We start from the raw sequence: 15,017 nt of genomic DNA, 5'->3' as shown, positions 1-15,017 counted from the left end.
ATTGTGAAAAATCCCTAGGAAATTAAAATCCTAGGGTGAAAAGTTTACTTTTGGATTGGTCTACAAAATGCACATAATTTTGAGACCTCATTTGTCCTCCGGCGATCCCGTTGATGGTTCAAAGACAAGCGTTAACAAATTTTAGGGCAGAAAAATTGCGATATTTGACAACGTTGCGGAATTCGACAACGCTAAAGTTGCGGAATTTTGCATTGCTGTCGTTCTATGCAATTTCCCGAACTGAGAAAGGGTATAATCAACCAACGATACATTTTTCAACGAATCTGAGATTTTTTCTGTTTGAAATTTCTTAGAGATTGCAACAATACAAAACCATTATTCTGTTCTTAATTGTTTATAATTGCTCGGAAAATGATCAAATATATTGTAAGGGCGAGGATGATACTTGTCTGAGAAACGTGGAAGAACGACCTGGTAACCTCCCCATCTTTTGAAGTTGACTTCAGTTCCGACGTGGTAATATCCATATGGTTTCCCAGGAATGACGTTTATGGTATCAGCAGCATAAGTCACCCGATAATTGTTCCGTCCTAAGTTCTTGTTAACGAAGTCAGCAAACGCTTTATTTCCAGGCCGAGGTGATGCAAAGGTTAAAAGATCAGTGTCATAGCCAGCTAGGTTGAGTTCCAAAGCACAGTAGACGGCTTGAGCAGCGCCTAGTGAGTAGCCAGTGACGTAGATCTTAGATCCTGGATATTTTGCATCCAGCATTTTGACTTGCTCGAAGATCATTTTCTTTGCGGATGTGTATGTTCTCATAAAGCCTGGATGAACTTGGCATTTGCTACACACAGAGTATGGAACCAATTGCAAATTGAGATTGTTTAGCCAGTTGAGTAATGTTTGGGAACCTGAGAAACGAGAAAAAAAATGAATGATTTTTTCATGATAGATTATCTCCCCTGTGGCGAACAAGGCCTGAAATGCGCCAAAGATTCCCCAGACTCACACAGGTAAATGATTCTGCGCACATCATACTCTGCTCTAAAGGGTTGTGGCAAATGTGACCTGGCCAACCAAAACATCTAAATCCGCGATGCATTTTGCCTAGAGACGAAAGCGATACGACTAGGGTCTTCTGTTTATGTTATGATTAGGCTGCTGTCTCCACGTAAAGGTTCGTGCTCCTTATAATACCTGCGATTTTATGCCATTCAGACTTGTTTATGATTGACCTTTTTTGGTGTGTTTTTTTTGCTTTAGCCAAGCGCTCGTCTGACATTCATCCTAAATCTGGGTGAAAAAGCGGGTAGCCAACCTTGGCAGATTCTCTTACCAAGCCATGGTCATTACAGAGAATGAGTGTTAGCGCGGAATTCAATCTCTTCAGAGATTAAGGTTTCCACTCTTGTTATAGATATTGAACTCTTCTAACCTATTTAAAATCTTAAACTTTGAAAAATATTAGATACACTATACACTATTTTAGAAAGTATTAGTCTAATCGTACATACGAACATTTACTGTTGCCCATCGGTGAAAAATCTTTACCCTGCCTCTATGCTCTATGGCGTTGTCCAATCTGGTTAGATCAACAGCCCATTAAATTTGGAAATCCACTATGCTTTTGAAAGTCAAACTCATAGCTGTCATTACCAGGCCCGTTATCTATGGAACTCTCTACTACGCTAGGAAAAACGGGAGGTGATCTGTGGTATCGTTGATATTTAGGTGCTGTTGCTCAATCAAGAGAAGGAATCCCGAGGAGGGGAGACAAATAGGTTCCGGGTATGTGCGGGCCATAAGGGTCCCTTTTTCACACCCATGAAATTCCCTCAAAAGGGTACAAAAACCATTAAAAATCAAATTGAATAGATACAAGGGCTCCAAAATCACGAAAATGAAAAATCGACTATTGACAAATTCTTGAAGTTTGAACTAAAATTTGAAAGTTTTGCCTTAAATTTTGGGGAACAGTCTCTCTAAGCTTGGCAAAAACGTCAAAAATGGACAAAACTTTTGAAATTCAGTCTCTCTAAGGATCGAATTTCAAACTTTGACTCGGACATACCCGTAATCTCGCAAGGAATCAAAAAGAAAAATCTTACCAGCGAAAGCGACAACGATATTCTTGTGTTTAGAATCATAGCCAACATATCCAATAGAGTGTTGATGTGTTTTAAACGTTTTCACATAGTCCACATAAAGAGGTTTACTGTTATCAAGATCCTTCATGTAATTAAGAACCATTCTAAAGTTCTGACTGGTAAAATCAGCATCATCACCAAGACACTGGTGTAGATGGATTAAAATTGCGATGAATAAGACGAAAAACTTCATATTGTTGGTGACAATGTATGCGAAGTTCAGCTACTGATTTGCTTCTACACGAAAGAGATTTTTGGTACCTTACTTTCTAACTTTATACTTATGTTTAATGGTATAAATATGTTTAATCAGTAGATTAAATGGCTCAAGTATCATATTGTTAGTCGTACTGTAGACACAGGTTTCCAAAATAAGACTCATTTAAAATGATCATGTTACAACTGTTTTACACAAGAGAAAAAGTGGAACTCGGTTATGTCTCAAAAACGTGAAAATGACCAATTTCATAAGTAAGTTTATAAGCTGTCGTTTAAATCGAAGTACCCGGTTTGCTGTTTTTCAAATGAACGGGATAGTCCTGAAAACAACCAAAAGATTTTCTAAGCTAACAAACATTTTCTAAGCTTTGCCGTCCGCAATCATCCAATTTGATTTGAAAATTCATCTAAATTCTGGGCTTAGTAATATTTGACGGATATTGGAATTCTAGGAGACTTTTTTTAAACCGTTGTCTCTAAGTGGCATTTCGAAATGGTGTTATGACTTGACATCTGTATCACACATTTTTTATAAGCAATCCTTATTTTCGGCTAGGGATTTTAGTTTCCGGATTTGAGGAAAATATTGCCTATGGATTTTGAGCCAAAAATGTTTAGCAACTGAAAAAAAACTTTTGGCTTTTTATCTCATTTTATGTCCAAAATACGTCAAATTCGGGATTACAATACCATCGGTACACATATTTATGCCAAATAATGCCAAAATTGCCTTTTTTCTAAAGTTTATTCACGATAAGTGTGCACTAAATTTAGCTTTGCTTGTTATTTCTCAACCAATGCTTCAATCTTAAAAAGTTTGGTATTGTTGGGAAGTTAGGAAGGAGCTTATTAATTTACTGTTAGTTTTTTCCGTGAAATTTGAAAAGAACATGAAGAAAAATGAAGAAGAAAAAATTTACATTTTATAGATAGGTCGTATTTAAACGTTATTTTTACATCTTATCGCAACTACTAGTCCATTGTTACTTAACTTAAACCAGTAGGGTCTAGGGGTAAACACGTTTATAAGTTGATTTCATAGACAATCCCACAGATAAAACGGGTTAAAACATAGCAATCTAATAACAATACGAATATAACGTTGATGCTCTTTCATGAATTTAATTAATCAAAATACCGTATAACTTCAAATAAACGCCGCATTCTTTTAAACGCCCCCTCGAATAAACGCCCTTTCTAAAATCCAAAGAATTTAATAAACGCCCGGGGCGTTTATTCGAAGTAATGCGGTAAGTAAATATTTATGTAAAATTATAAATGTTTAAGTTCCCATAAGAATATTCCGGGTGGAACATAGAGTTATAAAGCCCGAAGGGATAGATGTAAAGCTTTTGCTGAAAAGCTTGCTGTGGTCAGGTAGGAAATCCTACCTGAGTCACGTGACATTACAATAGGATTTCAGCGCTTGACCAATCAGAAGCTTCGCAGATTTTCGAGAACAACAATATTTTTTTCGTTATTCAATTTTTTTTGCCTGCCATGGCTTAAAGCTCGACATCTAGCCCTTCGGGCTTTTAAGTTTATGGGGTTGGAACAGTTTCAAAGTATTACCCAGCTGGACGCCTGTTTGTTTGGTTCCCAAGAGTAATGATTTGTATAAGGTACCGCATCATGACTACCAAGGGCGTCGGATTTTTTTAATGCTCGCATTGCATATTTAGGTTCTCGTAATTACTTCGGGAATGATCATAAGCTGTGTGTTTTTTATCGTCTGAGAATTGAGCTCTGATTGCATAGCCGCCACCCTTTCCAAAATTAACCTCAATACCTACGTGGTGATATCGTTCTGCTGATGGAAAGTGTGCTACGAGATCTTTGCCGTAGGTGATTCGATAATTTTTGCTTCCCAAGTGACGGTTGACGAAATCGGCAAATGCTTTGTTGCCAGGTCGTGGGGAACCAAAGGTTAAAAGGTAGGTGTCGTAGCCAGCTAGGTTGAGTTCCAAAGCACAATAGACGGCTTGAGCAGCGCCTAGTGAGTAGCCTGTGACGTAGATCTTGGCATTACGGTATCGTTGCTTGTATCTCTTGACTTGCTCAAAAATGAATTTTCTTGAAGATTGGTATGCTGCCATAAAGTCCCTATTTACACTGCAGGAACTAAACCAACCACATCGAGAGTAACTTGTCAATGCGTATGTGCGTTTCTCTATCCAGTTTCTTACAGATTCGGGCCCTGAAAATATATTTTCCACAGTATTATTTACTGAGTGGCCCTGTCATTCAGTAAAGGAGATCTGTTTTATAACCTATACAAGGTCAACATTGGGGTATCTTTCTGAAAATAATTACTTCACATTTAAAAACGTATTTTGTCAGGTAGAGTACGATTGACGTCAAATTTTGTTAAAACGTAACATATCTTACAGGATTTTGAACTTGATGGCCTAAATATCTAATTGTGTGTTTGAGTATACAAAATGTTTTACTGTATACGTTTTTGCTCGAAATTTCATGTTCTATTTGATGGTATCATTTGATTGCTGTTTTTCGGTCAAAATGAATAATTTTGAAACATTGGACAAGACACAACAAAAAATATTTAGTTACCTTTAAAAGCAACAACGATATTTCCATGATTCCAATTCAAGCCAACATATCCAACTAACTGAATCTGAACGCGTATTGAATTTTGAAATGTAGTTGATGTACCAGGGGCTCTTACGGTAGAGATCTTTCATGTAATTTTGTCCTCTTTCGAATTCTTTTTTATCAAAAGTGGAGCTCGTAACGATACCTATATTTAAAAGCATATAGGCTAAAGTAACGGCAATTAAGCTCACTTCCATTTTCGTAGCAAATCAGAACTGATGCGTAGCTCTTTCACTTTGTTAAGAGAATGACCCAAGAATGGCATATATAACTAGTACGTATTGTAATGACAATGTGGTTATTTCAAGTTGAGCATATCTTTAAGATAGTGTGTTTATTTTTCAATTTTACAGATAAAAGTTATCAAAATAACAACTACGCAAAAAAAATCATTTATCTGGTCCTGTTTGCCTGAAAAAACTACTTCAGACTGCAAAAGCTAGATAGATAGAGACAAAACTACTGTATCAATTGAAAATTCAAAACTTTTGCTGAAAAAAAACTGAAGGACAAGGGGTGAAAGTCGCAAGTCAAAAAGTTCGAATTGTCATCAGAGTATTTTTGGTTGTTTCAAAGTCCTTTTTGGGGATTTCCTTAATAATATAGAGCAGAGGCAAATAAAGTACTCTTGGGTACCTAATAAGCGTCCCCCCGCTAATTAATCTTTCAAAAATTTTCCATCTAGGACATTCTTATTCTAACACCCCCACGCTCATTAAGTTTTGAGAATTATTCCACCCACCCCGCTTATTCCAACCCCCCCCGTTTATTAGGGTTTGTTATATGCTGGGTAAGAGGTTGAACAGTAACTAATATTTTCATTGTTAATAACATCATTAAATTATTGTTCAAAAAATATTTTATTGTAGATTTTGTTATTACTATTCCAGGATAAATTTTTGCTTCCTTTAGCTTTGTTACCCTGAGTATCAGAGCTCAAGTTTTCAAAGAGAAAATATTAATTTATTCGCGCTGTGATACTCACGGTAGAAAATTGTGCTTCCTTTAACTATCCGAGTTATTTTTCTTTTTTGAACTCGGGAATTTTGGCTTCCTTTAACTTTCTGTAAATAGATTAAATCTGTTAAATTTTACGTTTAAAGAAAGGCTCGCCTCGCTCGTAAAATATTTCTCGTATTGCACTCAAAGTCATGCGATAACTATTACTTATTGAGTCTTCATTGGATTCAGGGCCAAAATGACGTCCTCGTCACAAGATTCACAGTATTTTGAGTTTTGATCCATTTTAAGTTGTAATTTTTAGATTTATGGAATTTTGGATTTTCGGAATTTCTTTGGGGTTTGGGATTTTCGGAATTTCTTTGGGGTTTGGGATTTTCGGAAAAAGAGTACGATATTCTTTTGAGCAGCGGATTGATAGTATTTTTCTTACATAACTAGTGTGGGCTTGAGGCGTCTATAGAATCCTTTCGCTTTGCGAACACGAGAATCGTTCTCTGTGCGTAACCCCTTTTACGATTGATTGAAAATTGTTTTCTGTCACAAAAGTGATGCATTTCTGGGCCGTCTCGACGGCAATGAAAATTTTTTTGGACGTAGTTCAAATTTCTTTTTTATCTTCATTGGACTTCCTGCAATCTCAAAATTATTGAATTTGATATGAATCAGCTCTCCGTTATTGTCTGGTTTCTCATATAACCCGTTTAGAATAATCGGATTATCGGATAATTTGATATGAATTTTGAATTCCGATTCGGTTTCACCAGTATCCGTTCCCGGATAGAAATAACCATTATCTATATAGCATTCTCCATAGTGTATGCTCTCATCAAATTTGACGTGGATTTTCAGTTTCAGCTTGTATCCTGTCGACGTGGTGTCGGCGGTCGCTTCAAGAACGCTTAGAGATTTAGCGAACAGGCTAGCGGACGCTGAGACAAGTTCTATTCGATACCAATTACTATCACTTGATTTTAACCAATCGCGATAAACATTCTGCATTTCTTCTACTTTTGAACTATCTGACATTCGGTATTTACCGAGTCCCGATGAAATACTCGGTGCTAATCGGTGCATTGTTCGGCTCTTATGGGTTCCACGGCTAGCACGGAATTTCTCCCATTCTTCTTCTCCGTTTCGTGCGTGTTGGAACGCCCGCGCGATCGGTAAATTACTTGGGTTACTATCACCTACTCCTATGCTAACAAGAACAGATAAAGTATCATTTTCTTCCAGCATATGCATGGCGTAACTAACCGGACAATTCGCCCCTAGACCCCCATCAATATACTCAACATTTTCTGACGTCATATCATCCTCAATACAAAAAGACGGAAAATAGACTGGAGCTGCAGTACTAGCCCGAATGGCCTGCCAAATTTCAACAGTGTCACTTTTGTTATATTGTTTAGAGTTGAAAATGTGGACGGACGAGTCGTGTGCTTTCGTTGCTACGATACCAAAATGAGGGTCGTTATAGTTACCCGACCATGAATGATCTTTAAGCTGTTCTTTTAAATAATCTTCTAAAGGGCGTTCACTATACCGATGTCTACCATCTCGGAATCCAGCACACAACAATCGTGCAAAATGTCCGGGTACATTCCAAAAATTGTTCGGTGGGAAAATCTCAGTAGCTATCTCAAGAACCTCTTTCTTCAGTTCATTAGGTGACATGTGAAGACGCGCCATAGCAACAGAAATAATGGCTCCCATTGATGTCCCTACCATGACGTCAAACATTTTATACATTTTTGGCGCTCCATTTGGATCATAAGTATACGTCACATTTTCACCTTTCTCGTTTATGAAATCATTGAGGGCGTCAAAAGTTTGGGTAACCGAGTATCCTTTAGTGAATTGTTGTAAACAGAAATGCATGTATTCCAAAGTGTTTGTCTCGATGATTCCTTTCACGCCTCCACCATCCAAACATAACATTCGTACTTGAGTATCTGGATTTTTCTGTTCCAAAATATCTATGACAAAAAAATGTACTACAATTAAAGGTGATTGATATCTCTTAAGTTTTGAGATTTGATACTTACGAAAACTCTGAAATGAAAATTCTCCTCAACAGTGGGGTTCTAAGAAAGGACGAGAAGAAGACTTCCGGGGGGGGGACTTGGGCAAAATAGGTTACGGGGATGCGCCGCTGGTCAGGGTACCTTTTTAACCTTCACGAGTCCCAGGTAGGGTCGCAAAAACACCTAAATAGAAAAATCAGTCCCTCGTAGGGTGCCTTTTTTGGAAAATTTGGGGAAAAAGTAGAAAATTTGAGAAGATTTTGGAATTTCAGTCCCATTCAGGGTCACTTTTTTCGCCAATTTCGGCAAATTTTTGAAAAAACGAGTCCCACGCAGGGTCCATTTTTCGAACCTCAGCGGAGCACATCCGTCGGTCGGCAAGGGTAGTACCCCTCCCCCCCAGGGAAGACTTCTTCTGCACAGAAATAAATGCCTTTCTGTAGGACGGTCCCGGTCCAAAATACATTCCGCATTTCAATTCAAATTTATAGTGATATGTGAGTTGCGAGCATTTAGAAGATTCTTAAACAAACTTGAAAAGCACGAAAACCTTTGGGGCATCATTTTTCATGGTATGGAAATTTCTTCCTTTGTATTATTACCTTGCTTGAGTTGAGCTTCAAGTTTTTATGAGATAGAAACGAGGCTCACCTCCTATGGTCACTAGAATTAACCAAACAATTCTCACAATTTGGGGAGAAAAGCTACTTTTTCTTTTGTTTGAAAATGCTGTGTAAGCAAATGGTAGGAGAAACGTTAAATGTATCCACTTATTTGATAACCAAAAATAAGTGGGAATTTTGTCATCAATGACTCACTTATCTAATGATAGTATCATCTCGAGGGAAAATAATTCCAAACTTACTTGAAACAGTGATACACTGTCTCTCTTCTAAGTTTAACATCTCATGTGATATTTCCATGCGTTTTGATTGGCTGTTTACCCTAATAATGAAAAATGGAAGTTCAAAATTAAACCAACATTTGAACAGCTCTTCAAAATTTGAGCAAAATCTATTGCACTCTTAAAATAAATTATTTGCTCGAAAAAATACAAATGCCTTTCGATGAGTTTCACGTGTAAAATAGTTTATTAATTTTCAATGTTGAAATAACGAAACATAGATCTCGTTTGATTGATCTAACCCAACCTCTGAGAGGGAAGAAACTCGCTCTCGGTAACAAAAGTGCTGCTAATAACCAGTAACTTTAACCCATTAGACTGTCTCACTTAAAAGTCATTTGCATTGACTTCCAAGCCCGAAGGGCTAGACTCGAGTCTCCTGAATGGGAAAACGAAGCCACTTATTTCCTATCCAGAACGCCTGCGCGTGGTTTTTACACAAACACCGGATTGAAAATAAAATCTATCTATCGCTAGATTTTAAAAAAATGCAGTTCTAAAATACAAAGGAACCGCTAGATACAATCCGTCGTAAGTGGGGCTCGTTTTAGGCGCCTTCTGGATGGGAAATAAGTGGCTTCACTTTTTCTTGCCTGGGAAAGGTTAGAGATTCTACTCTAGCCCTTCGGGCTTTAAAATCAATGGTCATTTGGGCACAAGCCTATTTAGTTCTATTGCGCAATTATTTTGAAAACCTGTGTTTGATATCAAAAGATGTTCAAATATGCTCAGCGTAAACTGTAATTAATGAATTCCAAATTACGTAACATATGTATAGCTATAATTAAACTTGAGAATCTTTATGAGTTTCATCAGTCACAATTTTGACTTAGTTGAAAGTAAAGGCTTAACGACCCCACCAGCTGCCCAACCATGAAGGTACTCTGTCTTTTCGTTATAACTTTGGCTTATCTTCACTATTGCGTTGGGAGCACCCCTGATTTCAATGTTGATGACTTCCGAATGGTTTTAAACTACATGAAAGATATCTATCGTGAAAAACCTCAAGACACTTCAAACAAGAAATGGTTCAATACAAGGAAACATGCTTATGGATACGTGGCTTATGATGCAAAACGTCGAAATATCGTAGTTGCTTTCAGAGGTATGTATACTTGGTGAATTTGTTTAGTTTAGACGTCTGGGCTAAACAACTATATCCTAACCTATCAAGAGCCACTGGCATCATATGAGATCGCTCAATTCTTTTGGTCCTGTACCGGCCTGGGAGCGCCTCATGTACCCATGCCACCCTGCTTTTTACCCCAGCTGAATAAAAAAACTCTAGATTCCAGAAAAGTCCAGATTGGTATTTTATTCTTAGTTAGGGGCGTGTACACATATTAAAACACAAGAAATATTTGAAAGTAACGGAGTGGTGGGTTAATGTGTGTTCAAATATTGTAACAATCAAGGCAATAAAATTACCATAAAACCCAAACGTTATAACCCAATATTTTCTTTGAATCTTTTAATAAAATAATTGATAATCTTTAAGCTAAATTTAATTTACTTTTCAGGTACCATGACTATGACAAATATGCAGCAAAACTGGAAATTAGATTTAATCCCATACGCCTAATGTGGTGCACTCAGTCTCTGTAAAGTTCACAAAGGATTTGTTGAAACTTACAATTCCGCAAAACAATTCGTTTTCGAACAAGTCAAGAAATTCAAAACACAATACCCTCGGTCCAAAATCTACGTCACTGGCTACTCGCTAGGCGCTGCTCAAGCCGTCTACTGTGCTTTGGAACTCAACCTAGCTGGCTATGACACCGATCTCTTAACCTTTGGTTGCCCACGACCTGGCAATAAAGCTTTTGCCGATTTCGTTAACCAATACATGCAACGTACTCACTATCGAGTGAGTTTTGCAAACGATGCAGTGACTGCTCTTCCTTTAAAATCGTTAGGGTACTACCACACGGGGACCGAAGTCAACTTCAAGCGTGGAGGTGGCTACAAAGTTGAATTACCTCTCTACTCTGATAAAGATTACTTTATGAGACCGTACAACCTGTTGGACCATTTCCGAAATAATTATGAGGCACTGAATTAGAGGATTTTCATGTTAGGATTTTCTTGTACTTCTAGGAAGTTTTACATTATAAAGAAAATAACAAACAAAAAAGCAACTGCAAATGCATATTGTTCTAAACATACTTTAACGGGATGAATTTTCGCGGTGATTAAATTTCGCGGATTTTTCGGTTTTAGGTGTCATTAAGTCCCCATAGAAATTTAAACTTAAAAAATGTCAAATAACTACTTTTAAAAAGTTAACTGGCATCAAAGAAGCGTCAATAACGCATATTTCAACAACCAGTATGTATAATTTGCCAGTAAAAAGACAAATTCATGAAAAATTCGTGAAATTAAGTCCCCGCAAAATCTTAAATTTTCGTGGACGAGCTCCACCGCGAAATTTAATCCCTGCGAAAATTTATCCTATCACAGTACAGTAAGTAACTAAAGTTACTAGATATCTTCTTCGCTGTCATTTTCTGATTCAAGAATAAATTTTAAAAAATCTTACTTTGCCTCGTTGGCCCATTCCTCCATATTTTTGTATTTCTCCCTTTTTCACTATGAAGATATTTTTCTATTTTGCAACAGACAGTGCAACCAGCAAATATATTAGTGGCGGTTTTAATGTTCCCTTTACTTTCGAATTCATTTTCTGAATAATGCAAAAAATTTCGAAACACCCAATCCAGGATAAATTTTTGATTACTTTTTATTATGTATTATGCCTATAAAATGCTTTTGATGTTTTACAAATTTTCATTATTCATAGCTATCATATAGTCACATTCTTTTTTCATGTCAAAATTTCAGAAAAATATTGCTCTAAAATATTCACTTTTTGACAGTTCGTATGCTTTTACACGTTTTTTTATAAGAAAAAACTATATAAGAACACGAGGCTTCGATGACCAAAATGCTAAAAACAAGTTATGAACATTTTAAAGCTTTGCGGACTCGAAAACACCCAATTCTTTAGGAAATTGGGTCAAAATGGTCACAAAATGGAAACATTTTTAGGCTAAAACTCAAAAAGTTAAGAACATCCGAAGGCCTCAAAAATTTTGGATGTTCTTATAAAAAAACGTGTCGTTGACAATAATAAAATTCTTTCAGTATTTTATTCATTTTCGGGCCTCGTTTTTGTCATCCACTGTTCATTGCACAAAATCTAAATATTAAAATCGTTTTTCGTAACAGACAAAAATCATGAATACTTTCTTTAAAATAATAAAATTGTAAATCTCGTTCCCGTTTCATATCAGACACATATTTCATATCAGGACAGTGTCTTCCTATTGTTATATTGTGCTGATGTAAACAAACAATGTTTATGTTTTCCTGCAAATGTCATTAAGACTCTTTTTTGAAAATCTTGCCAAAATTTGCGAAAAAAGTGACCCTGAATGGGACTGAATTTCCAAAATTTTCCTCCAATTTTTCCTCTTTTTTCCCAAATTTCCGCAAAAAGTTACCCTACGAGGGACTGTATCAGCGTTCCAACTTCCTTCCATCCGAAATGTAATTTTTAATTTCGATCTTATCAGTATTTGATGAATTTTGATAAAATGACTTGCTAAGCCAAGGTTTTTTTGAAATGATGTTCTCCATACATGAGTCCGTGGTTGGTTTGCTTTTGAATTACTGATTTTTGTGTTTGCTATGCAATCAGATCTCTGGAATATCTTTCCAACTGGATGAATTCATTTCCAGATCATCCTAAAAGTCTTTTTTCTAGAGAAAGCTACTCTCCTGTTTAGTTTTGTTATGTGATATGGATTATATTTACAGATTGATCCCTGGATGGAAGCATCCCAAAAGATGTCAACGGAATGAATTATGATTTTTTTGTACTATAGCAATACTAGCCGTCCCGGCGTCGTCCGAGACGACTTCTTACTCCTTTTAATACGCTCGCTTCGCTCGCTTTTCTATTTTTCAGAAACTTGTAGGGATTTGTATACAAATGTACTTATTTTGCGAGAAGAAATGTTCTTAAATTTAGGCCTTTTTCGTAAAAATTGATGTTTAAAATTTTCAAGGGGACACTAAAATTAATGCACATTAAAAAATATGGTGAAAGTATTTTTAGTTGAATTTTGATTTTTCTTCTCCTTATTAAATTGTATAAATTTGTCATAATTTCTTTTGTTGAAAACCTTCAAACAATAATGTTCTTGACTCGCTAAAAATAATGCTCATGCAAATATTGGTGAAAATTGAGTTAAAAATTTCTCGCGAGAAATCGGTCATACTTTAAACGTGCTTTTTTTTGGGTTTTTGGGAGAGGAAAGACTATTATTTTCCTCACGCAAGGATGAAGATAAAAAACAAATAGAAATTCAAATTCAGTATTAGAGGTACTTGGCAACACCGATCACTCCAAAGACCACAGTGCTTTACGGTGGAATATAAAGAGTGCCTTTTTTCAATACCTCTTAACAGAGTCAACAATTATTTAACAATTAAACTCAATGCGTAAGTAAAAGCGTTTTCATTTTGCTATCTCAATAGAACAAAAAATAGCAAACATTGATTAAAAAATTTCATAATTGAATTGGGAATAAGTCATCAACTTTTCTCATATTGTCAAGTCCATTAAATTGAAATGTTTTTATCAGAGTATCAAATAGAAGGGAAATGTCATCGGAGCTTTATTAATCTCAAGGGTAATCATAAATATGATGTCTTTTTGCAAACTCAAATTTTATCTTCGACGTATTCCCATGTGAATCAAAATTATTTCATAACCGACATAAACTTTTTTTTAAAAAACTATAAATTATGCTGATAGTGCTATTGCACAGTCAGTTGTGTTCAGTCAGTTCAATGCAAAATCTCGTATTACCATATTTGGAAGAAACCATTGCGTAATGTTATATAAATGTACTACATCACATATAATGCGCATGCGTAAACTTTAAACCACAAGCGATTATTACACGCGATGATATACCACAAAATGAAGACGAAGGGGTGGACACTCTTAACGGTCGGGGATGTGGAGGTTCCTTATAAGAAACATTTTTTATAGGAATATCGACTTTTTATAAGAAACATTTCTTATAAATATCGATGTTTTATAAGAAACATTTTTAAAATATGACATTATAACATTATAAAAAATGTTTCTTATAAAACATCGATATTTATAAGAATATCGATCATTCCAGTTAGGGTTAGGGTTGGAGACCCAAACAATAGCATAATTATACTAATTATGCTATTAATGATGTAATCTTTACTATACGAGATTTTTCATTGACCGCCCTCTGTTTCTCCATCAAGGAGAAATGTGCTCTCTTGAATGGAAGTGCACTTGGCGAATAGAATTGAATATACAATCAAAAAGGCGCGAAAAAAATTGCCGTGTATTTAAAAATCGCTAGCGAAAAAGCCTCATGCGAGAATGGGAGAGTTCCGATTTAAGCGTATTATAATATAGATTTTTTGTCTTGTCTTGTATATTTTGAAGTCTTGTCTTGTATATTTTGGGCTTCAGGGGAATCTTTTTCGTCTTCGTAAAACACAGTGAGTGTCAATCTTAGATATGTTTAACAAGCTATAATTTTCTCCATATTGACATAATACATTGCGATCTTGTGTTTATTTAAAGAATCTGCTATTTGACCAAGATATTATTGAACTCATTTTACGATGCGTACGATGACTGATATGTACACACGCATAAAATACCTCCTCTCTACTCAGTATGTCAAGAAATATATTCTATAGTTTCTCTTGTTTTGGTCAGATATTGATTATTTTATTTTGGTTATATGGGGTTTATTATTGTTGCGAATGAATTGAGGGAATCAAAATGATTCGCCGAAAACTGAGATCCAAATCGTGTAAGTAACTGGCGTTTGTTTAGTAGTTGAAGATACCTTATCGGCCCTTTTTACGCCGGCCCTTATTGGCCTTATTTTTGGGCCTTTGGCGTAAAAGGGGCCGGCGTTAAATTAGGGCCGGCGTAAAAAGGGCCGATAAGGTAAGTAATAGTTATCGGACAGTTGCGAGTACAATATGAAAAATATTTTACGAGCTCCGAAAATCCGGAACGAGTATAATATTTCCATATTGTACGAGCAAATGTCTGATAACTGGTTTATCGGTGACCCAAAAAGTGCACTTTTTGTGTTGGAAAAAAGCGCAGGG

General features: G+C 36.1%; 4 protein-coding genes across 4 annotated transcripts in view; 1 reads left to right on the top strand and 3 right to left on the bottom strand.

The window, feature by feature from the left end:
* Positions 1–271: 271 nt before the first annotated feature.
* On the bottom strand, positions 272–2,352 carry LOC136800394 (uncharacterized). Its single transcript, XM_067057053.1, has 2 exons — positions 2,070–2,352; positions 272–872 (listed from the first exon to the last, which is right to left on the bottom strand). The coding sequence occupies exons 1-2, from the start codon at positions 2,299–2,301 to the stop codon at positions 337–339; spliced, it is 768 nt and encodes a 255-aa protein (XP_066913154.1). The 5' UTR covers positions 2,302–2,352; the 3' UTR covers positions 272–336.
* Positions 2,353–3,985: 1,633 nt separating this feature from the next.
* On the bottom strand, positions 3,986–4,423 carry LOC136800412 (uncharacterized). The gene has a single exon (XM_067057071.1). It carries the CDS (start codon positions 4,421–4,423, stop codon positions 3,986–3,988), a length of 438 nt encoding a protein of 145 aa, XP_066913172.1.
* A 2,017-nt stretch (positions 4,424–6,440) lies between these two features.
* Positions 6,441–11,493, bottom strand: LOC136800389 (uncharacterized). Its single transcript, XM_067057032.1, has 3 exons — positions 11,371–11,493; positions 8,793–8,872; positions 6,441–7,879 (listed from the first exon to the last, which is right to left on the bottom strand). The coding sequence occupies exons 1-3, from the start codon at positions 11,394–11,396 to the stop codon at positions 6,441–6,443; spliced, it is 1,545 nt and encodes a 514-aa protein (XP_066913133.1). The 5' UTR covers positions 11,397–11,493.
* Positions 11,494–14,631: 3,138 nt separating this feature from the next.
* Positions 14,632–15,017, top strand: part of LOC136800393 (pleckstrin homology domain-containing family G member 7-like) — a 64,685-nt gene continuing 64,299 nt past the window's right edge. The window contains exon 1 of the mRNA XM_067057042.1: positions 14,632–14,710. Coding sequence (XP_066913143.1) covers positions 14,680–14,710 — 31 coding nt within the window. The 5' untranslated portion in view covers positions 14,632–14,679. The remainder of the gene's footprint in view (positions 14,711–15,017) is intronic.

This window comes from Clytia hemisphaerica, unplaced genomic scaffold, assembly GCF_902728285.1.
Source record: "Clytia hemisphaerica strain Z4C2 unplaced genomic scaffold, Clytia hemisphaerica genome assembly, whole genome shotgun sequence".
Taxonomy (NCBI): domain Eukaryota; kingdom Metazoa; phylum Cnidaria; class Hydrozoa; order Leptothecata; family Clytiidae; genus Clytia; species Clytia hemisphaerica.
This window is presented reverse-complemented; position numbering and strand designations above follow the sequence as displayed.

What these genes read in the sequence shown, in the direction of transcription:
- LOC136800389 (XM_067057032.1), bottom strand. Translation starts at nt 11,396, where the DNA reads ATGGAGGAATGGGCCAACGAGGCAAA. An exon ending in GAATGGGCCAACGAGGCAAA is followed by an intron (nt 8,873 to 11,370) that starts GTAAGATTTTTT and finishes TTTCATTATTAG; the next exon opens with GGTAAACAGCCAATCAAAAC. An exon ending in ACAGTGTATCACTGTTTCAA is followed by an intron (nt 7,880 to 8,792) that starts GTAAGTTTGGAA and finishes TTTTTGTCATAG; the next exon opens with ATATTTTGGAACAGAAAAAT.
- LOC136800394 (XM_067057053.1), bottom strand. Translation starts at nt 2,301, where the DNA reads ATGAAGTTTTTCGTCTTATTCATCGCAATTTTAATCCATCTACACCAG. An exon ending in TATCGTTGTCGCTTTCGCTG is followed by an intron (nt 873 to 2,069) that starts GTAAGATTTTTC and finishes CTCGTTTCTCAG; the next exon opens with GTTCCCAAACATTACTCAAC.
- LOC136800412 (XM_067057071.1), bottom strand. Translation starts at nt 4,423, where the DNA reads ATGGCAGCATACCAATCTTCAAGAAAATTCATTTTTGAGCAAGTCAAG.